Below are 22,615 nucleotides of genomic sequence, written 5' to 3'. Positions count from 1 at the left end.
TAAAATCCTATAATAGGGAGTATTGCAGCATAAATCTGAGAAGCTAGCTTCCACAGATGCATAGTGCAATAAAATGTAAAGCTTTAGTGTAACAAAACTCTTGCCTTTTGTCTCCATGGAAAATATTAAAAAAAAAACCAAGCAGGTCCACCTCTTCAAGAAAAACATTGAGAATTTTGTGGATTACAGTTTTCTGTTTACAAAGCTTATTTTGAAATTCACTATACTGAATACAGATTATTTCAATACAGCTACAGATGAATTTAGTCTTTCTTGATTGTAGACTACCCATCAGCTGTATTACCTCTGTTACTTACTTCTTATTAACTTCTTCATAATTCCTCATAATACCTGTTTCTGGTAAACATGTTGGACATGTAGCTGTGTCTTTTTCTAAGAGCTGAAAAATGTTTTTCCTTTTGTTATGTTGTAATAAACACTTCAGTTATTTTATGATGTGTGAGCTGCTGCTGTTATCCCCACAATCCTTAGTAGCCCAGAAGGTTTCTACTCAAAACTACTTGCAAGATCTCTAGACAAATGAAATTATAAGGAAAAGGAAGTTTGGTTATGACAGCGTTATAAAAGGCATAGAGATGTAAGAGTGTCAAATATAGCAGCTAACAAAATCAGTTACGACTATGCTCATAATCACAACTATCCCTGTTAATTATAGTTTTAGTATGACTCAGCTGTTCACTTGCACAATGTTCATTTCTGAAGATCCCACAGCGCCTCTAATGGTACGGCAATGCTAAGAGTATAACCTCAATCACTAAATCTCATTCTTTTGTCTGGATATCAAGACTGTGCTTTTAACATAGCCTCCCTCCTCACCTTTGTGCATTTTTCCACATGGAGATTTATATCCATGTAGATGATTAACTAAATACTGTATGGTATCTGTAGAGACTTACCCACAAGGCAGGAGTACAAATCATATTTTGGCTTGTATTCAATAAAGCATATCAGCTACTTGAGAAACTGAAATGGCCCTCTAAGCCCTCCAGAAAACATGGCTTGTACCATCTGCCAGGGCAGAAGCTTGGAAAGGTCACAGATGCCAAGGTTCAATAAAGAGCTTCTGTTAAAAAATAACAACAAAAGACAGTGGAACTAGGGAAAAAAGCCTTTGATGTGTTTAAAATGAGAGTTGTATGAAAGCCTGTCCTAAAATTTCTCTTGATTAACTGTCAGCTTCTGACACACTCTTCCCGTAAAGACTAAAGTAGAAGTTTGAAGTGTATCTTGTATCTTGTATCTTCTCCACCTTCCCATGGACAAGGACTTTTTAAAATTATATCAAGCGTTTGGGTATATGTGGCCTCTCTATCTGTAGGATGTGATCCTCCCCAAAATGTAAATGGTGGGAAAGCGGAATCATCTCTGTCTTCATTCCCATCTTGTAGAAGACACTGTTGATAGTTTGTGAACATTTTTGTTTGTAGGTGTGATGGGAGGGTGGATACGGTTTGTGGGAGAAGATGGAATGAAGTTGAAAGAAAAGCCTGAATTTGGTTGTGGAGGCAGTTACATCTCACAGTCATTCTGAAGATAAGTACATTGCAAAGCCCGGGTCTGGTTCCTATAAAAATTCTTTTGCCCCATAGTAACAGCAGTTGGTCAATGGTTTAATTATTCTGTAGCATGTAACTCTCATGGAAAGCCGTGATCCCAGACAGATAGGGCCATATTCCAGGAGGTTCGGGAATTTGTTTTCAGAGTGGATAAAGGTGCTGGGGAGTAAAAGATAAAGCTATATAAGTTCTTTTGTAAAGCAGTAATTAAGCATGGTAGGCTGGATCTTGTTCAGTAATTCTCCCTCTTAGTGAACAGCCTTTACTCTATTCTGAACACTGTAGTGATGAGACACTACAATCATGCGGTAAAGTTACAGACTTTGTATTTCATATACAACCTCCAGACTGAGAAAATACTTGGATCTGCAGGTTAAATTACACCCCCTAAACCTAAGCGCAAGGAAAACCATAGGACTAAATTCTGTTCTCAGCTCCACCAAATGGATCTTTGAAAGACAAATTATATAGAACCTATCTCCACTTATACCACCATACAAGGTGCTTAGATTTTACCAAGATCCATGTATTGTCTCAGTACTTACCGCATTTGGAAAAAAGACTGGGACAAGGAACTGATGTGGATAAATTATTTTTAAAATGTCTGTAGTTCCGCTTGATCATCTGGTTGCTGATCATGTTTCATGTCTGCATGCAATATCAGGACACAACAGGATACCCGTTACGCACAGTGGTCGCTTAAGTGGTGGCTTCGGTAGGATGCAGAGATGCCTAAACTAGGAGCAAACAAGCTAATTTTAAGAAATGGAAGGACGGTTAGCTTGTTGTGAGCAGTACTAGTCAGGCTGGATGAAGTACCATACTAACCTGGTTCTACTGGTTTGGGGGCTGTTGTGTCTGTGGCGGGCAGATGAATCAGCTCGCTTTTCTCTAGCTTAGGGAATAATAAGAAGGCACTTCAGATTACCATGTAAACACTTCTTAAGGTGTCCAGCCCTGGCAAGGTTGAATGTGAAACCAAAGCCGGACTTAGAGATTTCTGATAGACAGGGACTGAAGTAGTGACACTTAACTGAGCTACTCACACCACCAAACTTCGGGAAGGTTGCTTACATGCCCACATTAGGAGACTACGCTCTTTGGTCTATCTACAATAGGAGATAAAAGATGAGTTATTTCACCCCCACAATTCAGGGTTCACAATTTGGGGTGCCCAGTCTGGGTTTCTGTTTCAAATTCCGCTGTGAAGGAACCTTTCTCTTTGTTCACCACGCTGCATTACCTCCAAATTTAGGTACTGAAGTTACATATCTAATTTATGTGTTTAGCTGTCAATTGCATTTGTGAGGACACATAAACAGTTATTCAGAGTTCCATAGTTTTAATGTAATTTGAGGGATATCACTTTGCATTGGAGGCATCGCAATTATTCTTCCTAGTAATAGAGATGTCACCCGGTACAGTTTGAAAATGTAGCTATTAAGCATAGTAGAGATCATAGAGATCACTCAGAAGAATTATAATAGAATCTCATTGATTTGTATTAACCTGTTTTTATGCTTTGAGTTATTGCACTCAGAAAATCAAATGCCTGCAAATCAGAACATTGATAGTTTATATCAGGGAAATAGCACTTACAATATACGGTGAGATGACAGATACTGTGTTTCCCAAAACTTATTTTTATCATTCTCAGATATACACTGCCGTGTTATATAACTAAAATGTCAGTTTCCATCACATAGATTAGATGAAGTGTACTAAAATCTGTTGTTTCAGCATTATATGGGAAATTTTGCTGGAGATAACTGAACAGTGTGAGTTGGAATATGTATTTTTATCTCTCAGACAGTAATCTAGAACTATGCAAAGGCAAGCTTAATGCTAGATTATCCAAGCTACTCACTCTAAGCAAACACCAACAATAGAATAAGCATGCTACCTGACTGTCTGGACTGCAATCTATTATAAGATGGCGTGTGAATACATTACTATGACATGTCTTTTTGTTTTTTTCCTGATTGTCATGCTGTAAGTAAAAAGTATGTTCATGTTCTCTTCTAAAATTAGAGATTCTTCAGCATAATGGGATCTTAAGACTAGGGATCAGGGCGGTCGGTGAATTAATATAACGGCAAAAATTCTCCTTCCCATTTGTGTAGAATATTGTTTATATTCTATTCTCCAGTCATCCTCCTGTAGCACTGCTGTGATAAGGACTACTTGTAACTTCAGTGAGCTCTAAGAGACTAAATGTCACGATAACCTGTAGAGATATAATGTCTTCTGACACACTTGCTTAACGCAAATGTAAGGAAGCTATATAAACTTCAAACCAAGTGTAATACATGCTTCCTTTTGCCATGCATATCTGCTTATCTAAACTTCTGGATTTCGTTTAGTGAATTATGAAAATAATTATCCGTTGCCATCAATTGAGAATGTTAATTAGGTTCTTCAAAGGTGGGGATAAAATGTGTGGACCTGCAGTGGAAGAGGAGATGGACACCTTACTGCATATCCTGTGAAATACAGTATTTAAAGTCATAAATTTACTCATCAATGATACCAGAAGTGACCTCCCAAAGATCAGAAAGAGGCCAGTCATATCAGGCAGAGATGTTATGCCAAAAGACTACCCGTACTTTGTTTTCTTTCTGGCTTTTGAGGACACAGTTTGTAGATGTGAGAACACTTTTGAGAATACTGGTTTTTTTCTCTTTTTTTGCAGAAAAAGAGAAAACATACCTTGGGTTTGGGTTTTTTGTGTTTTGGGTTTTTTTTCCAAAATTGTTATTTAGGCAAAATTCTTGTTAAGGCAATTTCTAGCTTTACTATTACTTGCTTTTAAATTCTCTTTATAGCAACTGTGAGACTTTGTTTGGTATTCACCGTTATCTTGATTAGAACTCATCAATTACTGTGAAGAATGCTGCTGCATTTCCATTTCCTAATGCTTTCCAGCAGCTCCACATACATTCAACTCAAGTTGAAATAAATGTATTAAAATTACAATACATGCTACAACTGGTGGAAATCTAAGGGGAATCTTATGCTAGTTATCAGCTTTTCACAAATGTGAAAATTATGGATTGAATAAGAAAAAGTAGTAAGTAACTTCCCAGTTGGTGTGAGTGTTGTTATATGAGAATCAGACAGCCTTTAGCAAATTGAAGTGCTGCTTCTTTTAGGAAGGGAGATCTCAGCGCAAATTCTTTTTCTCTTATGTAGTCTACACATTTGCCTATCATTAATTCATTCCAGAATGGCCAATTAAGCAGGGGTGGTAGTGGCTTTAGGTAAGTATCTTACTGGCATGAATAGTCCCAGCCTGTTTCTCCAGGCCTAACCCATCCCATTCACTGTTTCATTAAGTCATTCTGCTCATCTGTCACTCTGAAAGTGGTTGTCCTGGTTTTGGCTGGGATAGAGTTAAATTTCTTCCTAGTGCTGTGTTTTGGATTTAGTATGAGAAGAATGCTGATAACACACTGATGTTTTCAGTTGTTGCTAAGTGCCCTGCTAGTCAAGGACATTCAGCTCAAGAAAAAACATAACAAAACAAAACAAAACAAAACAAGCGTTGGGAGGGAGCACAGCCAGGACAGCTAGCCCACCTGGCCAACGGGGTATTCCATACTACGTGACGTCATGCTCAGTATATGAATGGTAGGCGTGTTCCAGGAAGTAGCGATCGCTACTTGGTTATCAGCGCAGGTGGTGAGCAATTGCATTGTGCATCACTCATTTTGTATATTCTATCATTATCATTATTATTTTTCCTTTTCTGTTCTATTAAACTGTCTTTATCTCAACCCATGAGTTTTTCTCACTCTTACCCTTCCGATTCTCTCCCCGTCCCGCTGGGAGGCGGAGGGGGGTGAGCGAGCGGCTGCGTGGTATTTGGCTGCCTGCCAGGTTAAACCACAACAGTGGCATCACCTCTTAACTCACCAAAAGCTACACATATGATGTATGGATTTGCAGGTGAAATTTAGGCATTTTGATCAGCCTCTCTGAAGGAAATCCAGTCCTTGTGATGATGTTTAGTCGCATGAGTGCTACTCAGTGACGGTAGTTCCATGACAGCATGCTGTAAAAGACCACAGTGAAAATATCACTGTTACTCAGCAGAGCTTTTTTCCCAGTAGCTATTCCAACCACTTCATTCAAAGTCACTTTTGAAAAATAGCAATTACTGACTTTCTGTGCTTCTTTTCCCAACTCAAAACAGCCAACACTGTTGTATTTCACTTGGTTCTTATATAAATGAGGATAAATGTGTGCCATTACACTTGTATAAGTTCAAAACACTACCCAACAACTTAGGGAAGATGTGATTATGATGTTCTTTACCAGAAAGCAGTACTGCCACCCATTTTTCACTGTCTTCCCAGTGCCGTATATCTCCTTTGCCTAATACATGGTTGATCTTTGAACAAACAGCCTGAACAGATATTTCTATTAATGTATTTCTGCAGTGCAACTCAGATCTCACAAAACTACTGCCTTATTCCTCTTACTTGAAGAGACAAATAAACCTGTCAGCTATATTTGGCTTTCTTTTGCTTTTAATGCTCACTCATTTAATTTCTCAGACTTTTTTCCTCTTTTCCTCATTGCATTTTATGAGCATCTGTATTTAATTTATGTGTCCATGTTATCCCATGTGGTTCAGGTTACTATCATCACTATTTAATGAACTTCTTTGTATAATCCATAGCAGAAATTTAAAAAAAAAAAAAAAGATTTAAATTTGTCCATTAGTTGTTGTTTGGTTTTGTTTTGATATTTCATTAATACCGGGCATATATGTTTTAGAAAGAAATCCTATTGCTTGTGTTAAGGAGACTCCACTTTTATGAATTAATTTCTGTAGGCATCTGATGTAGATGTTTTAGATGTTAAGATGTGCGACTTGCAAGGAAGCAATGCTGTGAACCTTTTTGTATCAGATAGAATACAGTGTACAGAGTGTTTGCCTACCTTTTAAATAGTTAAATGAACATTTTTTTCTGTCTTGTTCCTACTACAAAATGGAAAATAAACTTAACATTTAACTTTATGTTTTCCTATTGTCCAATTAGTGCTAACTGCAAAAAAAAGCATACAAAGCTGGGTTATGATATTTCTGTAGCAACCTGTTCATTGGTAAAGGTCATCACTGAAAACGGAACACAAATCTCAAATGACAGAAATAAATTAGTTCTTTTGCATAATGATCCAAATCTAAATCAAATATAGAAGGCCATAAACAGAACCCAACCCTGGGAGAATTGTTTGAAAGTGAATTTATCAATTATTCAAAGAGGTTAGAACTTATTGCTATTTAATTACATCTGCTAGTAAATTAGCAGAGGTTTATTGTACACAGAATAAGGATATACTAGAGGAAGTTAACATATGTTACTAAAAGTAACAAATTCTTTGTTTTATCAGTGGGCCATTTATCTCTGGATAAGTGCTGATAGAACAAGTAGTTCACCTATGCGGTTGTTAAATGTGGCAGTAGTTTTAGTGCCTCTGCAAGAGATGGGTGGGGAATTATGTACTGCAGCCACTTAAGCTGCTCCACAATTTTTTCTCGTCCTGTATGTTATAGTTTAAGCTATACTCATGGATACACACTTTTTGGTAGCTACATCTTTGAGTAGCCTTCAGAATTCATACTAATCCTGCTAGCGACTGGTGAGTAGGCTGAAATTTCAAGGAGAATTGGGTGGTTATTTGCTGTCTTAGCTGAGTTGGTGTACTTTTCTCCCTCAGGTGTAACATTGAACAAATACAAGCAAGTAGTTAAACATATATGCAGCTTTAGGTTTCAGAAATATCCTGAATACAACAGGGAAAACAGAAATCTAATTGTTTTGTTTCTGAAGGATAAAATGCTCAAAGGGTATCCAGTAGACTATGATAGAATAAAATGCAGTTATGTTATCATAAATGGTTGATACGTTTTTAATAATAGGGAATTCCTTCATAGCTGTATTTATAAATATTTTAGCTGTTAAATGTTAACTGAGGTGATTAAATCTCATTGTGAAGGCATAGTAAGTGCTGCCAAGTCAGCAGATCTTGTTCAATTGCTCCTGTTGTTTCCCTTATGGTTTGAATTAAAACAGTTGATTTTAAAGGTGGGGTGATTCAGAAAAGCTCTGCAAGGAACTGGTCTTATCTCCAGTTTTCAATCAGATAGTGATATCATGCAATGGTGACAGTTATTTATTAATTAATTAATTTCCCAGTAGTCATTAAGGAAGTTGCTGAACAGGAGCTACTGTAATTGGACATCTTAAAATCAAGAGGTCTGATACAGTCATACAACTTTTTTTTTTTAAACTGGCCAAAAACCTTTTGGAGAGTTAATATTTTCTTCAATAAATGTTTGAATAACACAGAAGTCCCAGAGGGCATGAAGGAAACTGAAGGGTGAGAAGAAAACTAGCAGTGAACCAAAATGTTATAAAGAATAACCCATAGGTCTGTCAAGCTGACATTGATATGGGAAAGAATAATGAAAAAAAGAAATTAAGCAGGGTAAAGGAGGCAACGGCAGCTGATACCGATTCTGGAAAACATTTAGGAAATAAACTGGATCATTTTTAAAAATATATTCATACATTTGTTTGCTAGAGGTAATAGTGTTGATGCACATGACTTATGCCTGTGTAGGGTGTTTGTCTTATTTTTACAAGGCATCTTGCTTACTAAATTGTAATGGCAGAAAGTCAGCAGAGTTGTCATCATAAAATGGATGGAAAAGTGATTACAAGATGGGATTCAAAATTGGAAAACATCACTGGACAGGTTCTACAGACAACACATAAATTCATTTACATGACGTTATCAGCCTGCTAGGTGCGTAAGGTACATGAGGTGGGGACTGATGCACCCTTATTGCTGTTTATTATACTCAATTCCTTGTTACTCTTGTAGCTACATTTACCTATCACAGGTTCTTTTTAATTTTGGTACTCAACACAATAACAGCAAGGTAAATGGAGATGTTTACAATCCCCCTGCAAAACCAGAGGAGAGTCCAAGGCCTCGTTTTCCATAACAAAGCTTTTATTAGCACTTGACAAGGAGATTATGCAATGGCTCCAGCTCTCGGTGGAATAGCTGGCGCTGGCGTGGGAGAGCAGCAGACTGCCAAAAGCCTCTGCATGGTTTGGCACCTACGAAGTGCCTGTCAGTTTACTTATGTTCCTAATCTGACAGTCACTAAAAATAGTTCAGGTGGCTGCTTTCTACTAAAGAAGAAACCCTGTCTCTCTGGATATTTGTATTAGGGGGGAAGGGAACAATTAGTGAATTGTGGTTTATTTATTTTCTCAAGTTTACAGTTAAGAGTATCTAGGAGAGCTTTGACTTTTGTTATAGTTTCTTGAAAAATACTGAAACATCACAAAGAAGGGAAGACTATACACTATGGAACCTGAAAATACTGAACATATTTTGCTCCTGAAATGGCATTTATGGCATGACGTTAAAATGAGTTAAGTTTAAGCACACAATTGTTGCTGTCTTAATAGTAACTAATGCACTGTTTTTTTACAGCCAGCAATCAGCTGAAGACCTTGCAAGAGTACCAGTTAATTCTACCAGCAATATCTTGAATAGGCTATTGCTCAGTTATGATCCCAGGATAAGGCCTAATTTCAAAGGTTTGTCAGATATTTCAGCCTTTTTTTAATCTTTGGAATTTAACTTTTACTCTTTTCACACACAAAAAATTTATATAGAGATAATATTCACAACCTAAATTTCTGGTGGTTTTTTTTTTTTTAATGGAAATTTCCCTAGATAATGTGAAACTGCAAAAGATAGTTACCCTTTTGAGCTGAAAGGTTATGATCGTCATAGTATGTGATGCTTTTTTTTTTTTATTATTATTATTATTATTATTATTATTATTATGGAAAAGATTTTTTTTAAAGTAGAATTAGATTTTATAGAATAAGTTTTTAAAATGTCTTTTTATCCTTACGTTTTAGTTAGACTTTAGTAGTATCTCTGCTTTACAGTATTTTAAAACACTGAAATTCTCTGTAGAGATCCCTTAAGATGACTTTATAAAACTTGGGATCAGCAGTATCACTATTTGGAAACTATACAGTTATTAAACCCCTTGAAGATATGTTAGTAATACAGCTTACACACTTTGGGATTTCAAATAGGTAATGAATTTAAACACATTCTTTGACTTTAAAACATCTCCCTGGTAGTCAAGTGTTGTAGGAATTTTCCATGTAGGCAAATGTGATTTCCTTACTTATGCAGAAAAGGTTGGAATACATATTCTCTGCAAAACCTCTAATAGCTCATACAGCTTTCTAGGAATTAGATTATTTCCCTGCTGGGAAAAGACATAGGCAATTTTATTACATTATAGACACTGCAGTTTACATAAGTCAGTTCTTTCTTTTTAAAACTTATATTTAATTATATGTACATTAAGAGATATTTTAACACGCATATCAATAGTATGATAAATTTGGAAAACTATAATCTTTATTGTGCTTTTGAAGAGACCATTTTCAGGTGTTCTGTTTAACTAAGTTTTATAAACGTACAAACTCGGTTCTTAGCCTGCTTTTTTCTTATTCTCTGTAGAATCTTATTTATATGTTTTTAGCACTGAGCCTTGTCACAAAGAATAAATATCCAGCCTCTGTTCTACCTGTTCTTCAGCATGATAAATCACAAAGAATATTGCAGATTTCTTTATATTTTTGATAACCGTGCTGGCAGTCTGGTAAGAATCAAGATGGAAGGAAAAGGGAGCACAGGCAATGTTAACTCACAGGGAGGTGGAAGAAAAAGAACATTTTCTGACAAGTGGTTTGCCCATGTTAAAACGTTCCTTACACGAGTGATTTTCTTGGACGGTACTTCCTATTCAAATCTGGAAGAGATAATACACTCTTGGCTACTAGTGGCGTGGTGGGTGCTCTGTCACACGCGTCAGGCACTAGACAAACTATTATGCTTATTGCATAACCAAAAGCACCATGTTCAACTGGTCTGATTTAAAAAAAAAAACCAACAAACTGGTTTAACTGAAAAAAGTGAAGTTTTAACTTAGTGATTTTCTGGTGAACCAAGAGAATGAGTTTGAATTTGTGTATTAAATGTACACTGAAATATTGTATGCAGACAAGCAAACTATTAGATGAAGCATATATTACTTTGTATTTGCTTACTTTGTCAAAATAGTCTTTATATATTGTTATATCTCTTGTTGCTGAAAATAGGAAGAATTCCACTGAATTAAGTACTTGTAACAGTGTAAAGGAGATCAGATACGTGCATCTAGTGTACATACTGACACTCTCAACATATAGGTGCTAAATAAAACCAGTGGACCATAGTTAGTTCTCACAACCATCAGGCACTTCTCCCTGCTTCGTGATAACTCTCTGTTAACACCAGATTAAATGACTGCCAATCAGTTCCCCCAGTGTGACAGAGGGCAGATGTAGCAGCTGTCACACCATCCCGCTTCAACTACAGGAATCCCGGCTGTGGAAAAGAGGAAAAAATCCAGTGCATTTTAATATCTTCACAGCTGTTGGCTTCTAGAAATTTTTCTTGGCGAATTGGTAACCATTGTAAAATGGAGCAGCTTTCTCTTCCACCAAAGCTAGGTAGCTGTGAAAGCTGCAGGCAACAATTTTTTATCTGCCTGTATTCATACTTTACAGTTATGTACTTGACTTGCACAAAGAAGTATCCTCTTACAGTATAAGTAAATGTGTCATCATAAATCATACACAGGTAATTTGGGATGGTAGATCATCATTACGACCTTGACAGTTAAAGTGTCCGCCACTAGAAATGTGAATTGCCTCTATCCATTTTACTGCACGCAAAAGTAATACTGGATTGTGCATTCTGTGATAACAGAAAATCGTGGAATTGAAAATTCTTCAAATTTATGATCTGTGAAATGCTTTAAGCTTAGCACTCTGGACTAAGGATTTTTTTTTTTCTGTTTTCTTATCACTAGGTTAAAAAGAGCTTTTGTGATTTCTATTGGCTTTCAATGGAAATAGATTAAAGTGCAGCATTTGAAAACTGTGTGTGTACTAACTTGAAAAGATAAAATTGTATGACCCTATAAAAAAATATTTCGCATTGTAATACCAGTATAAAGGAACTTTAAATGAAGAATAATGTACCTTTACTGGCTTCTGCAGGTCACTAGAAATCTTTTTTTTTTTCTTTAAAGGAATTCCAGTCGATGTTGCAGTCAACATCTTCATTAACAGCTTTGGGTCAATTCAAGAGACAACTATGGTAAGACTGAAATGAAATTAATATAGCACACATGGAGATTTTCTTATTAAATTAAATTTCAGGCTGAGAATTATGAACTATAAAGTAGAAATAATTGTTATGATTGTAGACACTGAGAACTGAGTTAATGGGGTTAATGATAGACTGACTGTGCTTTAGGTCATAAACCTATTAATCTGTTTCACTCTATATTTGTCCACACATTGTCATAGCTTTTAGAATCTGATGTACATGAAAAGAAATCCATGGTTTCCAAGATGCAAGAAATACACTTATTTCCATAAGTTATTAAGTTGGGGGGAATTAGGTAATCTTCCTGAGAGTTAATATATAGGTTGGTTGGTATATTACTGAAGAAAATACTAAGACTGTGTGTGAGAGAAAAACAACATACATGCTTAAAGCTGAAGCATACAGGTTCTCTGTTTTATGTAGTTCTGAGGACAGGAGTAAATTGTGGAGGAATAGAAGAAGAAGGAGTAAAGGAGTAGATCATCAATGATCATACTCTTAATCCTGTTTAGGTACTGTGTGAGAGAGGTAAACTGAGGAGTGAAGTTTCTAAAAATGTGTTTCCAGTTCAGTCAGAAAATTTCAACATAGAATCATAGAATCATAGAATCATACAGGTTGGAAAAGACCTCTAAGATCATCGTGTCCAACCATCAACCCAACACACCATGTCCACTAAACCATGTCCCTAAGGGCCTCATCTACACATCTTTTAAATACCTCCAGGGATGGTGACTCAACCACTTCCCTGGGCAGCCTGTTCCAAGGCCTGACCACTCTTTCAGTAAAGAAATTTCTCCTAATGTCCAATCTAAACCTCCCTTGGCGCAACTTGAGGCCATTTCCTCTTGTCCTATCACTTGTTACTTGGCAGAAGAGACCAACACCCACCTCGCTACAACCTCCTGTCAGGTAGTTGTAGAGCACGATGAGGTCTCCCCTCAGCCTCCTCTTCTCCAGGCTAAACAACCCCAGTTCCCTCAGCCGCTCCTCATAAGACTTGTGCTCCAGGCCCTTCACCAGCTTTGTTGCCCTCCTCTGGACACGCTCCAGCACCTCCATGTCCTTCTTGTAGTGAGGGGCCCAAAACTGAACACAGGATTCGAGGTGCGGCCTCACCAGTGCCGAGTACAGGGGCATGATCACCTCCCTGCTCCTGCTGGCCACACTATTTCTGATACAGGCCAGGATGCCGTTGGCCTTCTTGGCCACCTGGGCACACTGCCGGCTCATGTTCAGCCGGCTGTCAATCAGCACCCGCAGGTCCTTTTCCTCTGGGCAGCTTTCCAGCCACTCTTCCCCAAGCCTGTAGCGTTGCATGGGGTTGTGGTGGCCAAAGTGCAGGACCCGGCACTTGGCCTTGTTGAACCTCATACAGTTGGCCTCGGCCCATCGATCCAGCCTGTCCAGGTCCCTGTGCAGAGCCTTCCTGCCCTCCAGCAGATCAACACTCCCACCCAACTTGGTGTCATCTGCAAACTTACTGAGGGAGCACTCGATCCCCTCGTCCAGATCGTTGATAAAGAACATGTCAATAACAGCACCAAATAATCCTCATTACAATTTTGACTCTTTTGTTTCTATAGGAAATAATATCAATTTCAAAATACAAAGTCATTTCAGCAAAGCCATTCCAAATATTTTGGGACTTGAAGATCTTTTTTGCAATGGTATTTCCAATAAATCCTGTCAAAAATATTGCAAAAAAAGACATTTAATAGTTGAAGATGTTTTGACCTGATTGGGGTTTTCTTTTATGTAAAAAAGAGGGGAGCACATCATGTCTTGCCATGGGAAGCCACAGCCAGGGCATGCACTCAGCGTGGGAGTTCTGAGGCGCTTCCTGGGCATCCCATTTAGAAATAACGTTGGTGATCTGCTGCATCCAAAGCATTGAGGCAGTTCCCAAAACCAGGCTGCTCCTTTTAATGCTGTGACTAAGGCAGCATTCCTACTCATAATGGCACAGAAGCAATAAACCATAATACAGCTAATAAATAATAAAACACCTTTTGTTGTCGGTGGAAGTAAGTACCCACTTAAAATTCAGAACCAGCTTACACGATACCCTAATGACATTTCAGTAGGACTGCAGAGCCACTCAAAGTTAAACATATGTGATGGCTGAAACAGCTTTTGAACAGCTTGGCCAGAAATTTCTGTTTCTTTAACTGGGAGTGAATAAAGATTTAGATTTGATTGCAAATGATAGTAAGTCAACTAATAGCATTAATGGGAAATGATATTAAAACAAAGAATGTAAGTATGCCGAAGATGCCTTGAGATTTATTTCCTGAAAACAAAAAAGGGGACTGAAGTTTAAAGAGGAGCAGGGAGGAAGAGCAGAATAGTAGGAGTGAGATAAGTGTCTAAGATGGCAGGTATATTAGGCCAGATGGCCCTTTCAAGTTTCTGAAATTTATTGCATGCTTTAAAAAGTGACTTTTACAGAGGCTTTTTTACAATTCACCCAGATCCAAATAGTAACAAAACATGAATGTAAGGGGTGTGCTTCCCCCCTCCCCCCCGCAAAATTAAGTATGTTCTCTACAGCAATGCATGTATGCCTATCTGTGAATTCCTGGTGTGGTCACTCACAAATTTACTAGGATGTTCTGTAAGATAAGTCATACTCTCCTCCATATTTCAGAACTTCAGACGCCATCCTTACTTTAATTTATGCTTTTATTTAGATTTCTATGTCCAGCCAATCACCATGATAGCTAAGCATGTTTATGTGAAGTTTGGATTACTTCTTTGTTGCCTTAATGTATCACAGGAGGCACTGACAAAAGAAACGGTCAATCTGTTCTTCCATATATCACCTGGGAAACTATTCCTGCTGCAGTGGGCATTGGGTCCTGTGGACATTCAGGAACCACTGCTCTCTTGGGGATAGCCTGGTACTTGTCTTCAGATGGTTTGCGTAATGCACCAGACAGTAGAAGCATGTCCCTTAGACTAGGAAAAAACTTGTACCTCCAGAATTACAGGAAAAGTGTTTCCTGGAGCTGAGGCACCAACTCTGTGAAGGACCAGAGGGGCCTCTTGCATGCAGAAAGGAGAGGCATTCGCAGGCAGTAACACAACTGCTGAAAAAGGTTCCTCAGTGTTGGGGAAGAGAGTGGCTGTCTGCATCTCTACTGTCTCAGGCGTTGGTGTGAATCGTGAGGAGTATTGATTTCTTGACTGTCTCTAAAGTTACCAGAAGCTACTAAACTGGTTGGAGTGATAGCATTACTGATACCAAAATCTGTGAAAAAATACATTTCTAAGTATTTCAGTCGATGAAGTATTGTGATGATTCTTGGCTCTGTAGCCGCTTCTGGCTGTAATAGCTGAATTCATAGGTTTTCACAAAACCTATGTGGGGGTAAAGCATCCTGTTTTAGCCATGCTAAAGGGACGATTCCGTCTTTTGGGTGATGGAAGGGTGGGGAAAAATAACCATGGGTGCCAGGTGATTGGAAGTGAGGTGGTGGTAAAAGGCTCAACAAACAAATGTGTAGAGTGACAGTGAGAAAAGGAGATTCGGCATGCTGATATCCTTTCATTCAGAAGGATGTTAAAAGAGATGCAGAAGGCAATATCTTCAACAAGATGTCCTGTACCCCACTCCTAGACCCCTCTCTGAAATAGCCAACTCTGGGCTTAATGTCTGGAACTTCTAACTAGTCAACAGGCTCCCACAGTGTCCCTCGCCTTGACATCATGGTGGCTGGTTCTGATGGTTCCTCACATATTTCAGGAATCCCACAAAATTATTTTCAATTATGTTTTGCTTGCTGTCCTTCTGGTCCCATGACGACTGCATTCCTAGCTATGCAGTTGGCTTATCCTCAACGAAAGAGTAGAGATTACCTGTCACTGAGCTAGAGTCTACCTACTTTTAAGAGAGAATTTCTTTATAGAAAAGCATTGACAGGTTTGAAGTAATATTGGTTTGAAGCAAGATAGGACCCATAGCGTGGATCCTGTGCCCAGAAGCCTGTATTGCTTTAATCAAGCCCTTGTGAAGAAACCGAAGGGCAAACGTTTGCTCTGTGTCTAGAAAGGGTAGTGTTCATGTTGTGTTGAATACTCGAGAGAATTGCGATGTTTTCACACACATATCAAACAAATTACCTGGAAAAACTAAACAAAAAATTCGTTAACTGCACAGTGAGTAAGGATTTGTACAGCTAAAATGGAGAAGAGCTTATACCACAGCTGCTATCTTCCAGTAAACTCCCTTTATGTTGAATCCTGTGTTTCCTTCTAGCTCATTAGACTGCTTGTCTAGGATCCCCATGCTAACTCTGCTTCTGATTTTGCAGATGTTTTTTTAGACTGCAGATTTGTGGGATAATATGGTGGTTATGTCACATTTAGAAACTGTTATAGACTGGGTGACCAGTCAAGAATTCCTAGGAATAGATCCTTTCTGGTATAAATACCCACAGGGCTATAATATTTCAGCTGTGCTGATGGTCTGACCCTCTGTCTGCAGAATCTATATTCAAGGTTTGTACTTGCAGTGTAACCTTTCTTCACTGACTCAAATGGCAAAACACCACTTCCTCTTTCTACTTTACTTTAAAACCTTGCAGAAAGGTCTTTTTAATGTTTATGTATATAAAGGAAAATTCAGTTTCCTTATTTTAATCTTAAAAATGTCATTTTCTACTTTATTAACAGACAGTGCTATTATGCTTCCTTTCTTTGTATGAGTGCAGTTCATGTAGAAGCAGCCTTTCATGATCTTCTGTGTGCTCCAGTTTGCAGAAAGAGATGTATTGGCTATGCCTAGTTTCTGGCCTGAGGAGTTTTTCTGGCCACATGCCCACTGTTTAGTAGGTTGCATTTGAAATATTTCCTAGAATGCTTCAACCTCCCTGAAAACAGCTTGCCTTCTGTTGGAGTTTTATGGGAAAACAAAGTCCTGTAGAATACTTCTGTGATTCTTTTTACCTACCAGGTCCTCCTAGCTCTAATGCTGATGAATATCTCATCCCCCTTCTCTAGTTTCAGGCTTTTTAATTGCTATTTGACTCTCCTTTTTTATAAAATGCCAATCATTCTGCAATATTCAAAGAATGTTTGTAAAATATATAGGAGGAAATCCACGTGCTTCATGCAGACCACTTATTCAGCCCCTGTTGAACCTAATTGCAGTGCACATGAATCTTAAAATTCATTACCCAAATTTGAGAGGACTGGTTGCAGACTTCTTTCAAAATAGATTTATACCAGATCATAGTGTATAGTGCTGCCAGATGCTGTAATAGTTCATATTCTTCTAAAAAGAAGCCCTTCTGCACATGATCATCTGGCTAGCCACAGTTTTATCATAGAATCATAGAATGGTTTGGGTTGAAACGGACCTTAAAGATCATCTAGTTCCAATCCCTCTGCCATGGGCAGGGACAACTTCCAGGTTGCTCAAAGCCCCATCCAATCTGGCCTTGAACACTTCCAGGGATGGGGCATCCACAGCTTCTCAGGGCAAACTGTTCCAGTGCCTCACCACCCTCATAGTGAAGAATTTTTTCCTTATATCTAATCTAAATCTACTCTCTTTCAGTTTAAAGCCATTACCCCTTGTCCTATCACTACACGCCCTTGTAAAAAGTCCTTCTCCAGCTTTCTTGTAAGCCCCCTTCAGGTACCTAAGGCTGCCATAAGGTCTCCCCGGATCCTTCTCTTCTCCAGGCTGAACAACCCCAACTCTCTCAGCCTGTCTTCATAGGAGAGGTGCTCCAGCCCTCTGATCATCTTTGTGGCCCTCCTTTGGACTCACTCCAACAGGTCCATGTCCTTCTTATGTTGGGGGCCCCAGAGCTGAATGCAGTATTCCAAGTGGGGTCTCAAGAGAGCGCAGTAGAGGGGGAGAAACACCTCCCTCGACCTCTTGGTCATCTCTGCTTCCTTCTACATTTTCGATATTGTCTCAAGTATGCTGGTGGCCTTCCTCTCCAAGTACACCCTGTCACAAGTTCCTAGTCATTTAGGTAGGTCTGAACCTACCTATTTTAGGTTAATGGTATTTTTCTTCCATTGACTTAAATGGGAACAGAATCAAGTTCTTAAAATGTCACAACATCCCGTTGTTGGGTATATTTAAGTTCATTTGTAATAGAGCAAGGAAGGAAATAAAGTAGCATCCACCTGATCTTACTTCCAATTCTTATTTTGCCAGTGCATTCTGCTTCTCAGTGATGTAAACATCTCCTTCTGAATGGGTAAGCTGAAGGCAAGTGTTGGACACTATGGCTTTGAGAAGGTGTTTTATTTTGTTAAAATTAGGGTAATGCACTTGTTTATGGGGAAATTAATTTTGGTGTAATGAATAGTGTAATGCTCGTGAGCATGAACGGTATGCAATATTTATCTCATATGGTTTAAAGTAATTGTTTTCACTGAGACAAGAAGTGCATATGGAATGGGAACTTCAGTCAGAAGCAAGTAAAGTAAATTTTCAATTATATACGTATGAAATTGAAAGATGCTTTCTGAGATAATGACCTGAATTCCCTCCTGTTCTGAAGCTTCTCTATGAGAGCCTTCTGGTATAAAGTCACTTCATATTAACTATTATTTTATACTTCTTTACTTTGACAAGATAATATAGGTCTTTGTATAAATAAGAGTCAGACTACATATACTTTTTCAAAAATGGACTGCCGACAAGTAACTATCTCTCAGAACTATGCATATTAATAAATATCGCCTCAGTTCTTTCTATTTAGTTTTGATGCTTTACTTTTCCTTACAATGCAGTAAGGAAAAATATTACACGTATAGTGTAATAAAGAAATACCTGGGCTGATCTAACTGGTGGACTGGACATGTGAAAGTGGGCACTGTATTCCAATTAACAGGGTAAATCAACAGGGTAAACTATTCTGCATGAGGTCTTAGCCAAGCGAACTCCTTCCTGTTGGAGTTAGCATGACTGTCTCAACATGGCACTTGCTTTGGACTGTAAATGTATACATTGCAGTAAGTACAACAGAAGAGAACTCACATTGTATCAACAGGAAAATGTGTAAGAGGGCATTAACATGTAAAATAAACAGCTTTATAAAATTAGTTTGTTATGCAGAATACATTGACAAACCAAAAATATGCTGAGAACCTTCACTCACAGATTTCTAGCATTTTGCTATAATTGTAAAGCAGTAGCAGTGTTTTCACTGCTCTAAAAGACACGGCTCTTATCTCAGGATGCTTTGTACCTAATAGACAATTATGAAAAAACAGAACCCACCATAGAAGACAACTAGGAAGACTGGAGATAGAAGTTATCTTACATATAGAATTTTGGTTTATTTTGGTTTTTTTTTTACTTTATTTCAACAATACCTTTATTCTGTTTCTGTATGTGATCTGCCTAGTTTACAAACACATAAAAAAAAGGCACTGGCTTAAATGTGAATGTAAAAAGCAAGAAGACTTAGAGGTAAGACTAAAAAATCATAACTGATTTTTCCTTCGGATGCACACAGCTTTCACTAAGGACAGAACGCGTGCGGGTATCCTTTTGCCCTGAGACACATGCTACTCCAATTCCCGAAGGCAAAATTAGGTTCTCATTGAGCATGGCTCTACTACTGTCCATCCTTGAGCAAGAGTCCTGCTGAATTCAGAGGGAGGTTTCCTCTGTGTAAAGTCTTGATTTCATCTCTTTGAGACCTGCTCTGTTTCTGCTTTCGTACATGCTACCTCAATACTTGTGTTGCAAGCTGGCATCAGTTTTCCTCAGTTACCAAAATAGTCCCAAATCACTGTTACAAGGTCTGAGGCTGTATTGTGGGTGTGTAGTGTAAAATCTATTATCTACCTGTTCTGTTTTCTGCTTTTATAGTATGATATTTTGCCATCAGTGTGCCACTTGACCAAATGGAGAATAAGCTGGAATTTACACTCATAGGATATCCTGATAGAAGTGATATTGTGCCTGCTGCCTGCAGCAATTTAGTGTAGTCGAGCTATGGCCTCCCTCTGTCCTGCTGCATGCTTTTCTCTATGCCTAGGTAACAGAGGACTAATATCAAGGAGACAGAAAAATGATCCTAGGGGGAGAATTTGGCCCTTTTTAAAAAAAATGTTACCATATTCAAAACATGAATGAGACATCATCTGCCAATTTGTAGTAAACTTAACACTTATCAATGTCATTTGAATAGTGATTACTATCTTTGTGATAGAAAAATCAGGGCATAAATTGCTTTTCTCTTCAGTCTGATAGAATGGTTTTCTTTCTCTGTAGGTTTTTGGCTAGACTTTCGGCTCATCTAATATTTATGTATTCTTCCCATCAGGATTATAGAGTCAACATCTTTCTAAGACAGAAGTGGAATGACCCCAGACTCAAACTGCCCAATGACTGGAGAGGTTCAGATACGCTGACAGTGGACCCAACAATGTTTAAATGTCTTTGGAAGCCAGACTTATTCTTTGCAAATGAAAAAAATGCTAACTTCCATGATGTCACACAAGAAAATATCCTTCTTTTTATATTTCGGGATGGAGATGTCTTAGTCAGCATGAGGTATTTTACTGATATATTTCTACTCTTTTTTAAAATTACTTGATATGAGATATATATGCTGTGTTAGACTTAGTAACGTAATACAGTTTATGACTAATATTTAAATTTATATGACAGTTTGTAAACAACACTACAATAAATTAAATGTGTGTAAAGAAATCAGATGAAGATGTTTTAAAGCATGTCAGTTGATAGCACAGCAAGTACTAGAAATTTGAAGTGTATGTACGTTTGTATGTCATGTTAAGCTAACACATTAAGTAAACTAGTATTATTGGAAACAAAATTTGAACCCTTTTGATAATTGCTTGGATTCCTGGAAGCATAACAAAATGGATAAGATACCTGAAGTAAAGCCTTCAGCAAAACAATATAATTTGCACACCATGTGAATTTCTACATCAACTAAAGAAAATGATGATTACTTACTAATGATATAGGGAAAGGCAGAAATTACAAAATTTGTGAATATAAATGTTTTGTAAAAGTACTGGGACATAATCCTGATTAAGTTCTATGCCTTATTGGATATAGATTTTTTCAGAAGACCCAAAAATATTGTTTAATTTCATTCCTTGCAATTAAGGCATACTTTTTTGTGGTTTGACTTGGTTTATCAAAGGTATACACCATGCCATAAAAATAATCATCCACTGAAAATAACAAATTTGTTGATTAAAAAGGATCTCATAGTGAATTACAGATCTGGAGAGTTTATAGACACAATGATTTGTAGAGATTAGGCTCAATTTCCTAACAGTGAGTGAAGTTTCTTCTGGTGTGAACTGGAACATACTGCCCTGATAGAGGAAAAAATGATTACTCGAATATACTGCAACTTTACCGTTAAGAGGGGACCACTTCTGAAATTATGACATAAGCTATTTCTTCCTGGAGTAGAATTGGCTAGAAAAAAGAAAGAAGATGGGAGAGTCTTGGGTTCTTTTTTGCCCATTCCGAATCAGGATGAGAAAACTCAATCTCAAGACTTTTGCCAACAGTGATCAGAAAAGAAAATATATTGGGCAATCGAAGCATTTCATTTGGCTCACTCTGAAGGTCCTGGTTCTGATTTCAGTTGTTTATGTAGCAGATTTTGAAGTCTGTAGAAATTAATATTTCAAAATAGAAAATCACTTTCAGCTATAAAAGAAACTTCCCATTTGAAAAGCAAATGTTAAATGAAACATTGAAACTTTTTTCAAATATTTGTCCAGGTTGCAGGTATTCATAAATGAGCTTCTTTCAGTCAATAGTTTAGGTTAGCGAATAGTGAATATTGAGTGAATATAATAGAAGTGTTTCTGATGGAAAAATTCCTCTCTGAAAGCTTCCAAATAACAAACCAAATTCCATAAAGTTTGAAATTAATCTCACGCTCTAAAAATATTCTGTTGATTTTAATAATACACTGTGTTCATAAATGAGATGCATGCAGGTAAGATTAATTTTCTGAGGCACTGTGGTTTGGTGACATGCTACTAAGATTTTAATTTTTTAAAATATATAATTGCTATGCCTTGTATTTTTAGTTCACAGAGATATTATCACATATTAATAAAAGAATCTCCAGTTATCAAAATACATGAATGACAAAATGCATGTGAGAAAAAGCTCTTGCCTGCATAAGTAGTTAAGAATTAGGAAATTGAATGTAGGAATAAACAGCTAGGGCTTACGTAAGGGAAAGTAAGCAGTAGAGTCCCACCGAAAAATCTCATCTGGCTCTTGTGCCGTTCAACATAAATCATCTGGAAGACTGTGAATTGGCAGGTGCTTTTGATGATGCCAAAATATTCAGGATAGTAAAAATAAGAGACAACAGTGAGAATTACAAATTAATCTAATGACTAGGCAAGAAAGTATGAGATGAAATTCAATGTAAATAACTGAAAATTATGCACGTGGGAAAAATTATTTTAATTTTACATAAAAACTGATTGGTTTTGAGGTGGTTATTACCAGCTAGGAAAACGACCTTTGGGTAATAATGGCTAGTTCTCTGAAAATGTCAGCTAACAGCTCAGTACTGGTTGAGAAAGTGAATTGAATTCTAGGAAGTATTAGGGATTAAAGAGAACATCATGCCACTGTATAAATTATATTCATGCTATCCTTGCATCTTGAATACAAGGTGCAGTTCTGGTCTTCCCACTGCAAGAAGGGAGGCAAGGATAGTCAAAGGTATGGAAGCGCATCCTTTATCAAGAACAGCTAAGCAAGGCAGAAC

General features: G+C 37.6%; 1 protein-coding gene across 2 annotated transcripts in view; it reads left to right on the top strand.

The window, feature by feature from the left end:
* Positions 1–22,615, top strand: part of GLRB (glycine receptor beta) — a 53,148-nt gene that overhangs the window by 5,027 nt on the left and 25,506 nt on the right. For both annotated transcript variants that reach the window (XM_075150579.1, XM_075150580.1), the window contains exons 3-5: positions 9,099–9,205; positions 11,773–11,840; positions 20,156–20,385. In XM_075150579.1, the coding sequence (XP_075006680.1) occupies positions 9,099–9,205; positions 11,773–11,840; positions 20,156–20,385 (405 nt within the window). The remainder of the gene's footprint in view (positions 1–9,098; positions 9,206–11,772; positions 11,841–20,155; positions 20,386–22,615) is intronic.

The sequence above is a fragment of the Calonectris borealis genome, chromosome 4, assembly GCF_964195595.1.
Source record: "Calonectris borealis chromosome 4, bCalBor7.hap1.2, whole genome shotgun sequence".
Taxonomy (NCBI): Eukaryota; Metazoa; Chordata; class Aves; order Procellariiformes; family Procellariidae; genus Calonectris; species Calonectris borealis.
Note: the sequence above shows the minus strand (reverse complement) of the source record. Positions and strands in the feature narration are given on the sequence as shown.